Raw genomic sequence first — 15,158 nt, 5'->3', positions numbered from 1 at the left:
ATAGATGTTTTATAGTTGATGGAGAGTACTGATTCGATTCTTGGTTTCGTCTTGTCTTGTCTTGTCCCTTTTTTTTTTCTTTTTTTCCTTTTTTCCTTTTTTCTCAATTTTGTTTTTATGGTTGGAGTAATTATGATGTAGTATGTAATATTGAATTACTGAGTGAGTGAACCAACTTTTGGCGCTAGCGCACCTCATGAATAAATCTTGAATATCAATTTCTTCCGCATACTTCAACATACAGTTAGCCGATACAGTTCCTCCACACATTGTCAATCGACATCCAAACTCAAAAAAAGAAAAAAACACAAGTCCTAGACACAAAACACTAATCACCATCGAGTACTCACCAAATTGATTACACACACTTGACCCACTACACCTAAACTCAATTAATTTCAAAGTTCCTAATCTCAATTTAACATTCCTTTTTTTCTGTTATTTTTTTTTCTTCTTCCTTTTGTCACCAATTCACAATGTATAGAGACAGAACCAAATTATTTCTTTCGTATCGTCGAACAATTACAAGGGACATACCACCGCAACGAACCACGCCAAACCCATTCTCGGATCTAGATCCTGAAGATGAAGACTATGATGTTCTTAACTCAGAGCTGGAGAACTTGATATACTCCTCTCGGCGCCGATCACACCAAGGATCGAATTCAGATCGCAATGGTAAACCTGGTAAACTTGGTAAATCTAATAAATCAGGTAAATTTGGTAAGACAGATAATACTGGCAATGCTAGCAAGTCTTCTCAAGATGACGTTGAAATGCGGCCAATGATACCAACACAATTTGATATTGCCAAAGATCTCGATCTTTATCTCACTGTGATCACCCGACAAATTCGCGAGTTACAGAACTTGTATAAACAACTTATCATTATTAATAAATCAGATATGAAGAAACAGATTGAGACACAGATTGAAGAAAGCAATTACCAAATCTTGAAAAACTTTGAAAAATGTTATATCGGCATAAAAAAGTTTGAATACCTCGCAAAGAATCATGAAAAGTTACGGCTAAACTATAGCTTGCAGGATTTAGAGATTGTTCAAAATATGAGACGCAATTATGCGAACAAGATCCAGGTATTGATGATGGAGTTTAGAAGCCTACAGGGTAATTACATGAATTTCCTTAGAGATGACGATGATGAATTTGAGCGGTTGATCAACGAGAAACGTAATGAGAAGATGATGAGAATGCGGAAAAGTCATGATGGTGAGAACGGAGCTAACGGTATAAATGGGGATGGAACACCAGAAGATGCAGAGGCGTTCAGCAAAGAGTTTCTTCAAACACAACACCAATACCAGCAACAAACTCAACAACAAGTCCACCAAAACTACGATCCATTGCTAGAACAACGAGAACAAGAGATAAATAAGTTGGCAATGGGGATTCTTGAAATTTCAACCATGTTCAAAGAAATGGAGAATCTTGTTATCGATCAAGGCACGATGCTTGATCGAATAGACTATAATTTAACTTCAACTGTACAAGACCTCAAGAGTTCAGACAAGGAATTAATCAAGGCCCAATCGTATCAAAAACGAACCACAAAATGCAAGATTATATTCTTCTTAGTACTTTGCGTGTTTGCACTTTTGATGCTATTTATGTTGAGACCTTCAAGTAGTACCAAAATCATTGAGAAACCCGGCTCATCTTCATCACCGCAGCTGCAGCTGGATGATATACCGAGTACCGGGGACAAACCAGCCAATGAAGTAAACCATCCTGATACACCAATTGAAGATGGTTCAAAACCTATAGATGTAGAGGACGGTTCAAGTTAAGTATGTACTGATTCATGACAAATTAATCAAATCGCATGAATTTTTTTTTCCTCTTTTTTTTATTTTTTTATTTTTTTGCCTATTTTAAACCTTATCAAGGGTCAATAAAAGTGATATATATATATAGTTGTGTGTATATTTACACTTTTATTCAAAATAAAATATTTAAATCTATAAAAATAAAATTGAAACAAAAAAACAAGAAACTAAAATTGAGTACTTAACTAGCACATCCACGGAAGAATCAAAGAAGTTTTTGAAAGATAAAAAAAAAAAAAAATCAATTGTCATAGCCTGAATGGATTTAAATAGTGTTTACTGATACTCTTCGCTACATTTCTGTATTTTTCCATTATTTCAATCCATTTTTTTGATTTCTTTTTTGATTTTTTTCGTTTTTTTTTTTCAATACTCATTCACATATGAATTTGTATAGTTCTTACCTGGTAATACCATATGGTCCACTTCTAACTTGCGGCGCATCGGCCCCTCCGCCTCTTCCCATCATCGCACTTGCTTGGTTGGTGCTGTTATTACCTTTATACCTCGATGCAACAGGAACAAATCCGGGTTGTACTCTTCTCTTTTGTTGCAGTACCCCACCTCTGCTAAATGCAAAATCCGGGTTATTACTCAAGACATTATCCGAAATGGTTGGTCTTTGCTGAGCTGCATGAGATGGCGGGATTTTATTGAAATTGTTTGACGAAGATGCTGATGGGGGCAATTGGCTTTGTGCAAAGTAACCATTACCACTAGTGTGATTCATGTTGGTGTTAAAGGAAGAATGTTGCTGTTGTTGCTGTTGTTGGTAGTAGAGGTGGTTTTGGTGTCCTGGAGTGACTATTGGAGGTTGACCCAAAGTTTGTTGCCTAATTGGCTGATATTGTTGAACATGTGAGTATTGTGCAGTAGGTTGCTGCTGCTGCTGCTGTTGTTGTGGGTAATAGCCTCCTTGGACGTATCCAGAGTTGTAGCCATTATATTGCGGGTTTGGTGCTCTTTGTGAGACGCTAGTGAAATCGGAATCTTCATCAGAGTCATTGTTGGTCCTAACAATGATATTTCTACCACCAAGATCGTCTTCATCATCGTTATCGTTGTCATTATCATCATCCAATTCAGTAAATGGTTTATGGCCCTCGACCTGGGGGTGATGTTCAAATACACTTCTTGAGAATGCATTTGGTGTATTATCACTGTTGTTTGGTAATGGTGTGGTTATGGGGTATGGAGCAGGAATATTGTCATTTGGTTTGCCATAGACGGAGGAGGCAACATTACTTCCCACTAGTGAACCAGTAGTGGCAGAAGTAGTTCCATGTTGTCTTTGCATGGTGAAATCATTTACAGTTTGAGGTTGCATAAAGTATGCAGACGAGTTACTCTCACCAAAGGAGCCATTTGCATTTCTTTGGGCCAAAGAGGCGGCTGAGGCTGAGGCTGAGGCTGCAGCAATGGCTGCAGGGCCAGATAGGTTGGCTCTTCCATAAGTGTTGCTTGCGTAACCTGATTGTTGTGATGTTGCAGCAGCGTTGGTTGTTTGAGAGTTGTTTACCAAATTTTTGTTGGTGTTTGTGTTTGTGTTTGTGTTTGTGTTTGTGTTTGTGTTTGTGTTAATTGGGTTAAATGCAGCATTATTATTTGTATTGGTTGTACCAAATGGTTTGTAAGCGTATTCATTATCGATGGAGCTTGTGCTATTTGGACTTTTGAATGTTGAGGTTTGGATATGGTTGAATTTGTCATCCAACTTGTCATAATTGTTTAATCTACCAAAGCCCAAGCCACTATCGTCAGCATCTGAATTGTCATCGTCTGTAGAGTCATTGTCGCCAATGACGGTTAATGTGACAATTAAGAATACAAGGGATACAATATTTGCTGCAGCAGAGCCAATCAAGATCCAGCCTGTCCATGCCAAGTTTGGATAGAATGCCAATATAGTCACAATGCAGCTAATTATTGTCAATATCAATGATATAACGTTGATAACGATGGCAAACAAGATGGCTTTTCTTCCTATAAAGTGGGAGATCGCAATGATTATTAAGGTGATAAAGTTGAAGCCCAAGGCAATGGGAGTAACAATAAAGATTTTGGCCAATGTGTTTCTAGTTGATGAGCTCATGACCCAATTGGTTGAAGAGTCGTCTACTGAAGCCAAGTCAATGGGGTATGTCGCAGAAGAGCATTTTGAGTTGTTTTCCAAGCAGTATCCAAACAAGCCGTAGGAGTAGGTAGCTGTCTTGCCCAAGTTGAAAGTTGTAACCACTGGGGAGCTGATGGTGGCTAAAAGCAAAAAGACAAACGATACTAGTATCAAAACAAAAGATATAGTGTTGAAGCTTAGCCGGAAACCCATTTGTGCTGTGTGATGAAAATTCTTGGGGTCTTGGGGTCTTGAATTCTTGGGTCTCGGAGTCTTGAGGTCTTAGCGTTGAATTAAATAGTAAGCAATCTGTGAATAGAGGTTGATTGATAATTATGTTTCGTCTTTCCAAACTCTTGTTTGTTTGTTTGTTCTTTCTTTTGTTAATATATATGCTTTTTGAGAAGAAATTAAAACAAGTAGAGATTTTGAAGTAATAGATTAGTGCAATCAAGATATGCAGTATATTTGCGATTGTGTTGTTAGTTGGGAGTATTGAGTTTGTATTTGTGATTTATACATATATGTATATAAGTTGATACGTGTGACAGTGAGTGAGTAAGTGAGTGAGTGAGTAAGTGAGTGAGTGAGTAAGTGAGTAAGTGAGTGAGTGAGAGTGACAGTAAAGTTGATTATTGCAAAAGTGGAATCAACCGATGGGTGTTACTCTGGATGTAAGTAAATATCTCTTTGATGTTGTAACTTTTTTGTATATATGTTGTTTGTTTTTTTTATGGTAGGGGAGGGGGAAAGGTGGAATCAGCAATGGAAAAAGAAAAAAAAATTGTGGGATTTCCAATTAGCTCCACTGTTTTCAAATGTTTGTTCAACTGTTTCTAGTGCTATTATTATTATTATTATTATAATCTTTTGCTTTTGAGGATATATTGTGCCACGCGTAGTTAAAAGGTTAGGAAAAACAAAAAAACAAAAAAGGGAAGGCGAGGCAACGTAGTGGCGTGGTAGCGTGGTAGCGTACAAACAATAAATATATAAAGAGCAACTTGTACGGCTGATTTTAGATAATGCAAAACAAAGCAAAACAAAACACAACAAAGCAAAACACAAAATTGAGAAAAAAAAAAAAAAACACGCTCGCACAAAAAAAGTAACACGATTCTGCCGTATTTGTTGATAACACCCCCCCCCCCCCCGACGAAAGCTGTGCATTTTTGTATTCAGTAGTTATCTTCATCTTTAACTTAGACTTAGACTTTGACTTTGACCTTTGTTTTCTTTTTCTTCTTTTTCTTCTTCTTTTTTCTTCCAATGTACTATTCTTTTGATATATCGCTATAGACTAAAGAATAAAGGAAAATAACAAGAAAGAAAATCATATTCTAGAAGAAACAACTTTAAGAGTAGAAAGGGAGTAGTCAACATAACAATTTGCTTTGAAACACTACGGTCCTTTACTTTGCTTTTCTGCGTGTTCTAGTTCCCTTATTTTATTATTTATTATTTATATTATTTTATTATTTATTTATTTATTTTTCAAGGCTGTGCCAAAATTTTAATTGTGGACCATAGATAAAACTCGTTAAGGATGTGTGTGGATATATGTATATATGTATATATGTGTATATATAGATTACACACACACACAGTAAGGATAAGAGAAAGAAAGAAAGTCGTGCAATTTGACAATAACAAGGCTCAAGTTACACACACACACACAGAGAAGGATAAGAGGTCAAATAACTTACACAAAATCAAATTCAGCTACGAAAATGCCCTTCTCAAAAAAAATAATTAAAATAATTAAAATAATTAAAAATAAATAAAAATAGGGGAAGAAGAAGAAGGGAAAGGCGAAAATGTTTCTTAATACTATATGGTTGAGACATGGAAACCACAGTTTTGTACATTTGTTCTCTGCTTTCTTTTTCAAATCCTTCCTTTTTTTTCCCCCTTTCTTTTACCTATTCTTTCAACCTAGTCTGTTACCTTGACACTGTCATTCCAGGCAATTGACATGCTTAATAATAGTGTCGAAAAACTTATATACGCAGTCTTTTAATGGTGATATAGTCATATAAAGCTTAATCCAAAACTTACACACGAAATAAATCGATACACAATAAGGAGAGCACGCTGGTCGTACGGCACAGACTCTGTGTTTTTTCATTTTTTCATTTCATTTTCTTTTCATTTTCTTTTCATTTTCTTTTCTTTCTTCATTTTCCATCTACCATCTAGCATTTTCTTATGATTGTTGCCTTAGCACCATTACTGCCTTGATCCGTCCCTTATCGCGTATACTTTTTCGTGTTTGCTGTCAAGTTTGCACATTAAGCAACTCTGCAGCGAGACATGCGCCTAACACCAATTCTTTGCAAAAATCATCTATTTCCTTTTTGATTTTGTTTTTGGTAAACTTTATTGATTCCAACGGAACACTTTTAGCTCTATATTAGATATATATGTATATATACATATATATATATATATATATGGATACAGGTGCAAAACACTTTACTTCACTTTACCTTACTTACTTCCTTCATACCAGATATCGGGGACTTCTAGTATATATCTCTCCATAGCTTCTCTAAATCTAGTTCGATACTGCTTGGGAGTTACAATGGTTGGATCCTTGCCCCGCTTACCACCACCAATCAAATTGTTACCCTTGACCCAATTTTCAACCTTTTTGTCCCAAGTGAATGTCCTTAACCAATCAATAATTCCAATATACAACTTTTTTGAAACATCATCTATTCCAATAACCAAACTATAATCCATCACATCCATAGCCGACAAAAAACTGGTATCATTAAACAAACACCCCCGAAGAAGCTTCTTCAGCTGCTCCCGAACAAACACCGGCGACTCGTAAATATACTCAATCATATTCTCATCAAGCAAAACCTCATTCTCCTTCCCAGTCTGTTGCACATGTCTATTCCTCATCGACCCCTTAAGGTCAAATATCCTCGTTGTATTATGATTGTAGAACAAATTCTCCATAATCAAAAAATCCATCTTGAACAACTTTCCCGTTGCATTGTTCTTGATCTCAACTTGATAAAACCCAAAGATCTTGGCAATTGCAGTAGTCAAAGTATTAAACATGGATTGACCAATGTACCTAAAATAAAAAGGCGCAATTGAAACAAACGACTCCAACTCCGACTTGCTCAACTCCTTCAAAATATACCGATTATCCAAGGTCTTTAAAAAACTCGAACCACTCTTACCACCACTAGATTGCCATTTAACACATCGACTCAAACTCTGAATAAACGTCTCATCAACCCCATACGCCTTGCGCAATGCCTGGAACTGCTCACAGTAGAAAATCTTGCACGATAAGTTCGTATTACCATCAATCAACTGATACTTCAAATGGTTCGACCTCTTCTGATTGAGTATAGTCTCCAACTGCGTATCTTGGCTAGTCATTGGGGTACCTCTTTGCTTAAACTTTTTCTCCAACTTGGCAAACTGCAAACTCTTCTTTTCCGTATTGCTATTGAAACCAAATTTGAAATCTTTCATCACTTGGTTCGTAGGCACTTCCAGCTTGCCATTGTTGTCTAAAGACCTAGCATTGGACTGGTCAATCAACTCTTCGTTAATCTGACTCAATTTTTGTGCTTTAAGCTCGGATGAAACATCGACAACAGCCGCCTCATTACGCAGTTTTTGATTCTGCTTTTTGTTCTGGTTCAAGTTCAGGTTCTGGTTCTGGTTCTGGCTCTGGCTCTGGCTCTGGCTCATGTTGTCTGCTTTAGCTCTGTCAAAGTTCATCAGTTTCTTTAGGTTCAACTCATGACTCAGCGCATTAACACTATTTGTTGAGCCCGGTTTCTGGTCTTCAAATGAAATCTTCATTTTCTGTCTATAATCACTTGAGCTTAAGCAAAAGGCAACCAAAGAACTTGGTTCGTCTTCTCTCACAACTACATCACTATCTGCAAATGTATGCTCGTGACTTTCTAATGGGTAAGCTAATGGATCCCACAATGTTGCAGAACGATCAGCCCAGAAATTTGTTAAGGATTTCAACAACGATTGCTTCTCGGGAGTTTCAGCTTGCTTCATTGTGTCGAGTTTCTCCTCTGCCTTAGCAATCGACTCGCGCTGATTATCATCACCATCTCGCTGATTGCGAGACTTGCTTGTCTCTTTCGCTTTCGCTTTCTCCTTCTCCTTCTCCTTCTCTTTCTCTTTATCCTTTTCCTTTTTTTCTTTTTCTTTTTGTTTTTCTTTCTCCTTCTGTAAATCCAGCTCATTTGTGCCTCCCACCACATCTTCAATCTTGTTATAAATTTCAACAATGGGTTTACTGTCGTAAATAGGTTGTGCACGTATCCTATTTCGTTTTTTCATTTCAATCTCCCTCTGTTTCGAAAACTCTTGAGAGATTTGATCGTAGTACATCTTGTCAAAAAAGTTGGCCAAATGAGTGACTTTGTTTTGTGACGGAATCACATTTGTAACCGACCGCAATGAACTATCTGAACCTCTATGTGCCAACACATTTGTATCAGATTCAGACCTCACATTGCCAAGGTTTGGACCATTTTGATGAAAATTTTCATTGCTATTTGTATTTTTTGTGTCATTGGCGGTTTGTTCCCATTTGCTAATTCGCTCCGAAATGTTTGAACTTTGCTCATACAACGAGGAGTTTTGCGGAAACATCTTGAACTCAAGGTTCGGGTCCGAAAACCTTCTACTATCAGACAACTCTCTTGGCTTGCGAGGAACAAATTCTGGTATTGGGTTTAGAGTACCGCTTTCTACTCCCCGCGTTTTTGAAGCTGCTGCTGATTTCGTTGCAATTTGTGGTGCAGATAAACTATAAGACGTTGGAATTGTTGGGCGCTGGTCAACACTTGCATTGAAATCATTTTCATTAGTGCTTTTTTCGTTTGTTTTCTTCAGTTCATCGTCTTCATGTTCTTCACGTACTGAACCATTCTTTTCATCGCTCGACTTTTGCACCTCATCAAGATCTTTATCTTTGTCATTATTATACCTATCCAAAAGATACTTTCTTAAATGGAATTGTGTAATCTTGTTAACTTCATTTTCACTTGGTAAATATCTTCGCTCAAAATCATTAAACTCGTTGTCCCATGATACACCTAATTTTTGTAGATCTTTGTAAACACCATTAAGCTCAAGATAATTAGTTACCCCAATGTCTGCAAATTGTTTTTGTAACTTGTCAAATACCATTTGAGAATCCTTTCTTAACTTAGCTTTAAGTTCATTAATTTTCTTTGTACCATCCTCAGCCTTCTCTTCATCTTTAACAAAAGTATCCAATTTCACTCTTGTTAAACGCTTCAAAATAGACTCAAAGAACAATTCTGCTCGGCTTTTTATACTATTAAACGAATCCATTTTTAGTTTAATATCGGTATTAGCAATAAACTCAAGCCTTTTTTTTGGAATGACAATCTCATAGTTGTCAACTTTAGAACACTCCAATCGAATAACCAAATCGTTATAACCAAAACACTTTACATAATTGGGAAAGTAATCATGCTCACATTCACAATGCACATTCTTACCATAAAAGTTCATTTCAAAAAACTTGCCAAGTGATAAGCAATAGGTATCTTCACTCATTGCCATAATTGGGGTGCTATGGCTGCATTCTCTGCAATAAGTCCACATAACTCTTTGATCCTTGCCCTGAAAGTTTTTATTTCCATTTTCATCAGTACGTATATCAAATTTTTCAACAATAAGATCGATCTTCATATTTCCATGCACATAAGTTTTGTAATGTTCTAAAAGTGGTTCTTCACATTCTTGACATAAATGGACACTTTCGCGGAATGCCTGGTCTAGAAATTGCCCGATGCATTTGTCATTTTCAGTATAATAATCTATAACAACAATGTTTGGGCCCAAGCATGGCGTCGCATATTTGATAGATATACTGGAGAACAAAACATGAATTGATCGATGAAGACCTGGGTTTAGCTGGTAAATAGGAAACTTTAAACAATTTGTCCAAATACGCCTTCTAGATTGATATTCATTCAACAAGAGCTGCAAGCTACAATTGCTAGCAAACTTGATGATTCTCAATGTTTCTTTATCCTGATCAGTTTTGCTTGATAGTGCTATATCCAGGAAGTCAGAATTCTCATTGGAAAATTGCATTAAAACCTCATCATCCTTTAAAGTAGAAGACTCGAGTTGTTGTATTTGATCGTTGCTAATAAATTTTGCAGCATATGTTTTATAGGCCTCTATGAGGTTACATAAAGGTGCAGGTAAAGTGTATTGAACACATGGAGAAGAAGATATTATTCTATCTCGAAATGTTTCAATATAGTTTAAAATATCATCTCCCAATTGCGGTAACAGAGGGTTTGAGTCTTTATACTTCAATTGAAGTTCGTCAATGACGTCAAATATTGCTAATGACCTCTTGCGATTTCCCACTCCATTAAAGTTAAGGCGATAATTCAAAAAGAACAGTTTTTCAAATCGCGCATTAAGGTATGGAGCAGTGAGCAATTCAGCTACAAGCTTGATTTTGCTCAAACACAAGTTATCACCTCCTCTCAAACAAAAAGTAAACCCTCTCAGCATGTTTGTACCGGAAAAGAATGTAAATGTTTTTACCTTATTGCCATACTGGAACCTTCTTACCTCAAACTTTTTACATGTGCCCAAGTTTCCTTTCTTGAAAAATAAGTCATTAACAGATTGAAATACATCTGCACCAGTGTACCTCGAAATCCGCTCAACTATCTGTGGCTTGACATTGGATAAAACAGTAATCCCTGATTCTTCCAACATCTTCTCAGCCAATCCAGTCACACTATCTCCAACTACTATAATATCGGGCTCCAATGAAACAAGTCTAGACACAAGGTTGCTTATATATACAGCCTGTTGTGCTTGAATTATTCGCAAACTGATAAATTGCTCCCTCTGCTTCAAATATTCAACAGGGAACATAAGCACTGCAATTCGTGGGTCATCAAGTGCCGAAGACATTTGTCTCGAGTCAACATCCTTTGTCATGAACAAACCTTTGAGAACATACGACATTGATATTTTGCCACCTAATATTCGTTTAATTTTGATATACTGCCGCACATCAAGAGTATCTGTTAATTGCAACACTGAAACTGAACCCATTAATTTGGTGAGAGTAGTTACCCACTCATCAAAATCAGTTTCGACTTCGACATCACTTAATGATTGCTTCAAAAAGTTTAGCAAATAAGTATCATATGTAGCTTCATACAGATTATCAAGTTTTTCCAGCTTCTCGCTGCCCGAGACAAAAACATCATGCTCATCATTGAGTCGATTTTGGCCAAATGAAAAATAATCCGGGCTACTCTCTAAGTCTTTTTCAGAAGGGTGGTGGTGCACCACAGTACTACTGGAGACTTGTCGATTGATAAGAGGCATCATTTCATTATCTTCTCGCTCACGCGCCAAGTTGTTATGTACAATATCCTGTTTATTAGCATCGCTTCCGGATGCACTAGTTAGTCTCGAAAGACTCGCCTTTCTCATTGTAGGTGATGATTCTGGTGTATGCTTGGAGTCCAAGTTACTATGAGATAACGGTGAGTTCAGGCTCATCGTGCGTATATTTGCAGGTGTCAACTTCAGAAAATTCTTTGCAGTTTTATTTTGTCTTCTAGAACGCATCCGTTGAAGTGAAGCATTGGCACGGGCTTTTGAACGCCAGTTAGTAGAAGAAGGCCTTTGAGGGGACAAAGGCAGAAGTGATTTGGCCAAATCATGATTACTGTCTAATTCTTGCCTATATTCTAGCTCGCGATTGGAAAATGATCTAATCATTGGGAACTCGCCCAACGTAGGCACCGTGTTATAATCGGTGTAAGAAAGATTCGAAATCTGATGCGAGTTTTTGTTGCTAATAAACAGACCATGCAACGAGGCATACAACGACATTGCATGTTCATCTTCTTCATCATCGTCTTTTTCCTCTCTTTCTTTTCTTCTTTCTTTTTCTTTTTCTTCTTCTTCTTCTTCTTCTTCTTCTTCTGCACCAGCCTCTGCACCAGCTTCTCCTGTACTGTAAGTTCGCGACAAATGATTAGAATGATGGCGATTAAGATGAATGCGACTTCGGGTTTGGTCCACATCCTCTGACGATTCACTGGTTGTACTTTCATTATCGTCGGAATTGCATTCTACAGTTTTATCATAGAGATTACTGCTGCAATTTTGAAGCTCCAGTCGCAATCTCAGTTTAAGGGATGGTTTCCTTGATACTGGAGCACGGATAAAAGAGCTAGGATTTTCATAACTTTGACTAAATGGAACATCCGGGATAATCGATTTTGATGCATGGGTTGTCCATGCTTTGGAAGAACTTGGAGAGTCGGTGAGATCATGAAGCTGGCGTTGGAAATGTATGTTTGTGTGGTGCTTCAATGTAGAGTTGAAATGATTCAAGTGGGAATGTTGTAATGGGTTATTTGATGATAAAGTTTCAATTTTCAAACTAGATCCGTAACGTGGAATACTCATGTTGGATAAGGAAGATCGTACTATTGGTATCTCGACAGACTCACCTGCTCTGGTCGTGGGTATGGCCATTCGAGGTGCTTGTTTCAAATTTGATTTGATTGAATCGTCGGGATATATGCGCTGGCTATTAGAGTGGGAAGATGGTGAATCGGAGTTGCAAGCCGATAACGAGTCGGTATTTTTCATAGAATCATCATACTGAGATCTTTGATTCTCATGCAGTAGAGACGGACCCTCTTTATGAGTACTGGTGGACAATGATCGTATTCGAGCTAGTGGATGATTAGGTACTAGAAGTTCATTACCACGCTTCTCCAAGCTCTGTACTTCATCAATTGCATAATCACTTCCATCCATGCCAATTTCAGCTCTCTCTTCATTTAAAATAGATGAAGAGGCAGAAGAAGAAGAGGAAGAAGAATCATCACTCAAGTAGATAATAACATCACTATAGCATGGTTTACAAACTCGAAGTTTGTCGTTGTATGTTGGTTTTTTGTCAAGATTTCTTCTCTCATCTTTGTGCTGGTTGTAAGATACGAAAAGCATACAATCCGAACAAAATATTTGACCGCAAAAACGGCAATGGTGTTTTCTGCGAAATGCAGTAAACGGCTTGAAGCAGTTTAAACAGTCTGTCACGTAGGCATCATTCATCCAATACTTTTTGGGTATACCACCATTTTTTAAAGGATTTTCGGAGATTTTCCTTGGCTTTTTCTTCTTTTTCTTCTTCCGTCGTGCAACTATGGACGATGCAGATGAAGCCACTGCTCCGATATTTTGGTTGATCAAGGATTTTGCATTGTCGAGGATTTGAGTCGAAAAGTTTCCAGATTTTCGTTTTATCGCCCTGTGGTCTTTGCTTTGAAGTGCTTGAAACGATGTGATAGTAGGTGAGTTGCCCATTTTGGTGGTAAATGTTGCTTTACCCAGAATTTCACCTTTTATGGGTGATGATTTACCAACTGTTGCAGCAAATCCAAGACCCGGTTCATATTGTGTTTTGACGCTGTTAACACTAGCTTTGCGGCTTGTATCTTGACTTGTGTTTCTGCTTGATGACAAATTACCCAGCAAGAGTTGATGATGAGAAGAATGTTGATTATTGTTGGTGTTATTTTTGTTATTGAAATGGCGATGGGTATTTAGGTGGCGTTGATAATTTTCATAACTTGCGGAGTCTGTTTTACTATTTTCATCATCTTTGTGGCTTTCTATTGTATCAGAGTCGGATGCAGAATCGTCAGAAATCTCAATATCATTAGGTAGATTGGTAAATAATGTGGATGCTTTTGCACGCAGTTGCTTTTCTCGTAATCGAACATCGGAAAGAGCCTTTTCACCTTTGGAAGCTTTAGTTTTTGCTGCATTAGTTTCACCTGGTCGCTCTGAAAATTCAACTGTTGCAGAAGCATTAACATTGACAACGGAACTGGTGGCGCTTGAATTAATGTACAGGGATGTAGGGAAATGAGCAGCAGAAAGTCGCAAAGATTTGTTGTCAGAAGTAACTTTTGATAAAGGTGGTTGGGTTTTCCGAATTTTGCTTATATCCGAGGGTAAAGTATGAATTCTGTGGCTCATCTCTCGCAGACTTTCGTTGATTGCATTTGTATCCTTGGATGGCATAGCTGATGGATTGTCTTTTAGCAAACCTTCCAGTTTTGTATTTTTAACCATTGCTTCATTATCAACTAATTCGTGTTTAAAGTTTGGGGTGGTTGAAATACCTACTGTGGGTCTCAGGCTTTGTTGTGCAAGTAAAAAATCTGGTTGTTTCATTTGATCCCTGCTAGTCTGGAGCAAAGACCCATACCCGTGATCATGGCCTCGATTAGACATTGTATCATTCTGCGAGTTTCCAATTTTGCCTGTCAGTTTTTTATTCAGCTTATGCTCGGACCTTGACGAAACGCCTTGTAAGTTAGGTACTGAAGATTTTCCGTGAAGAATTGAGCCGGATTTAATAGGGTTTTTCAGGTGGTCGCGGTTTTGTTGATACTGGTGGGGTAGCAGCAGTTTGTCAAAGTTGATTGATGTGGCATCTACCGTATCAATTGGATGTGTAGCACCCATACCCAACCCCAACCCCAAAGCCTTTGGAGTACTTGGGCTGTTCTCTAGTCCATTTGATCTCGCCGACTTGGGGGACTCAAAATTAGACGAATAATTTTCAACAAGCTTGGATGCATTCATGGTGACTTTGCGTAAGGTCTTGGAGATTATGCCTGAAACACCTCTATCAGTAAAGACTTCGGGGTCTGCTAGTGTGGGGAAAGATATGAAATCGTCACTCCTGGTAATATTAGTACTAGTGCCTGTACTACCACCGGTACTATTTCCTATATGCTGTTCCTCATGTTCATCATCGCTATTGTTTGAGTGAGAAAGCTTTCGATGTAGACGAATGGAAGAAAAATCCAGAGTCTGAGTAGATGATCTAGGCGGGGTCGTCATTTTGTTTGCAAATCCAGTAGCATGTCCTTATCTCAACAAATAACAAAGTCCTTTGACGTGCGGCTCGAATTTTTCTCCAAACTTTGGTTAGCCCTGTTTAATTCTTGAAAAGCAAATTTTACCTTTTTCTAACTGAACTTGGGTAGATTGTGGATCTGATGTTATAAAAAAAAACTCAAAACAAAAATATAATAAAACGAAAAAGAAAAAAAAGAATAAGGTATACCAAAGCAAAGTTAGAATTA

At 37.6% G+C, this 15,158-nt stretch overlaps 3 protein-coding genes across 3 annotated transcripts; 1 reads left to right on the top strand and 2 right to left on the bottom strand. All coding sequences in view use genetic code 12, as the record gives it.

Moving 5' to 3' along the window:
• Positions 1-476: 476 nt before the first annotated feature.
• Positions 477-1,808, top strand: tlg2 (t-SNARE affecting a late Golgi compartment protein 2; the record flags this gene model as incomplete). Its single annotated transcript, XM_001528553.1, has 1 exon — positions 477-1,808. One exon carries the CDS (start codon positions 477-479, stop codon positions 1,806-1,808), a length of 1,332 nt encoding a protein of 443 aa, XP_001528603.2.
• Positions 1,809-2,247: 439 nt separating this feature from the next.
• Positions 2,248-4,173, bottom strand: PVL30_001087 (uncharacterized protein; the record flags this gene model as incomplete). The annotated part of the gene is made up of 1 exon (XM_001528552.1): positions 2,248-4,173. One exon carries the CDS (start codon positions 4,171-4,173, stop codon positions 2,248-2,250), a length of 1,926 nt encoding a protein of 641 aa, XP_001528602.2.
• Positions 4,174-6,450: 2,277 nt separating this feature from the next.
• On the bottom strand, positions 6,451-14,913 carry MDM12_1 (Mitochondrial distribution and morphology protein 12; the record flags this gene model as incomplete). The annotated part of the gene is made up of 1 exon (XM_001528551.1): positions 6,451-14,913. The coding sequence occupies one exon, from the start codon at positions 14,911-14,913 to the stop codon at positions 6,451-6,453; it is 8,463 nt and encodes a 2,820-aa protein (XP_001528601.2).
• Between the last annotated feature and the right edge of the window lie 245 nt (positions 14,914-15,158).

Source organism: Lodderomyces elongisporus, chromosome 1 (genome assembly GCF_030384665.1).
Source record: "Lodderomyces elongisporus chromosome 1, complete sequence".
Lineage (NCBI taxonomy): Eukaryota > Fungi > Ascomycota > Pichiomycetes > Serinales > Debaryomycetaceae > Lodderomyces > Lodderomyces elongisporus.
The sequence above is the reverse complement of the archived record's forward strand: the minus strand, read 5'-3'. Positions and strand labels throughout refer to the sequence as shown.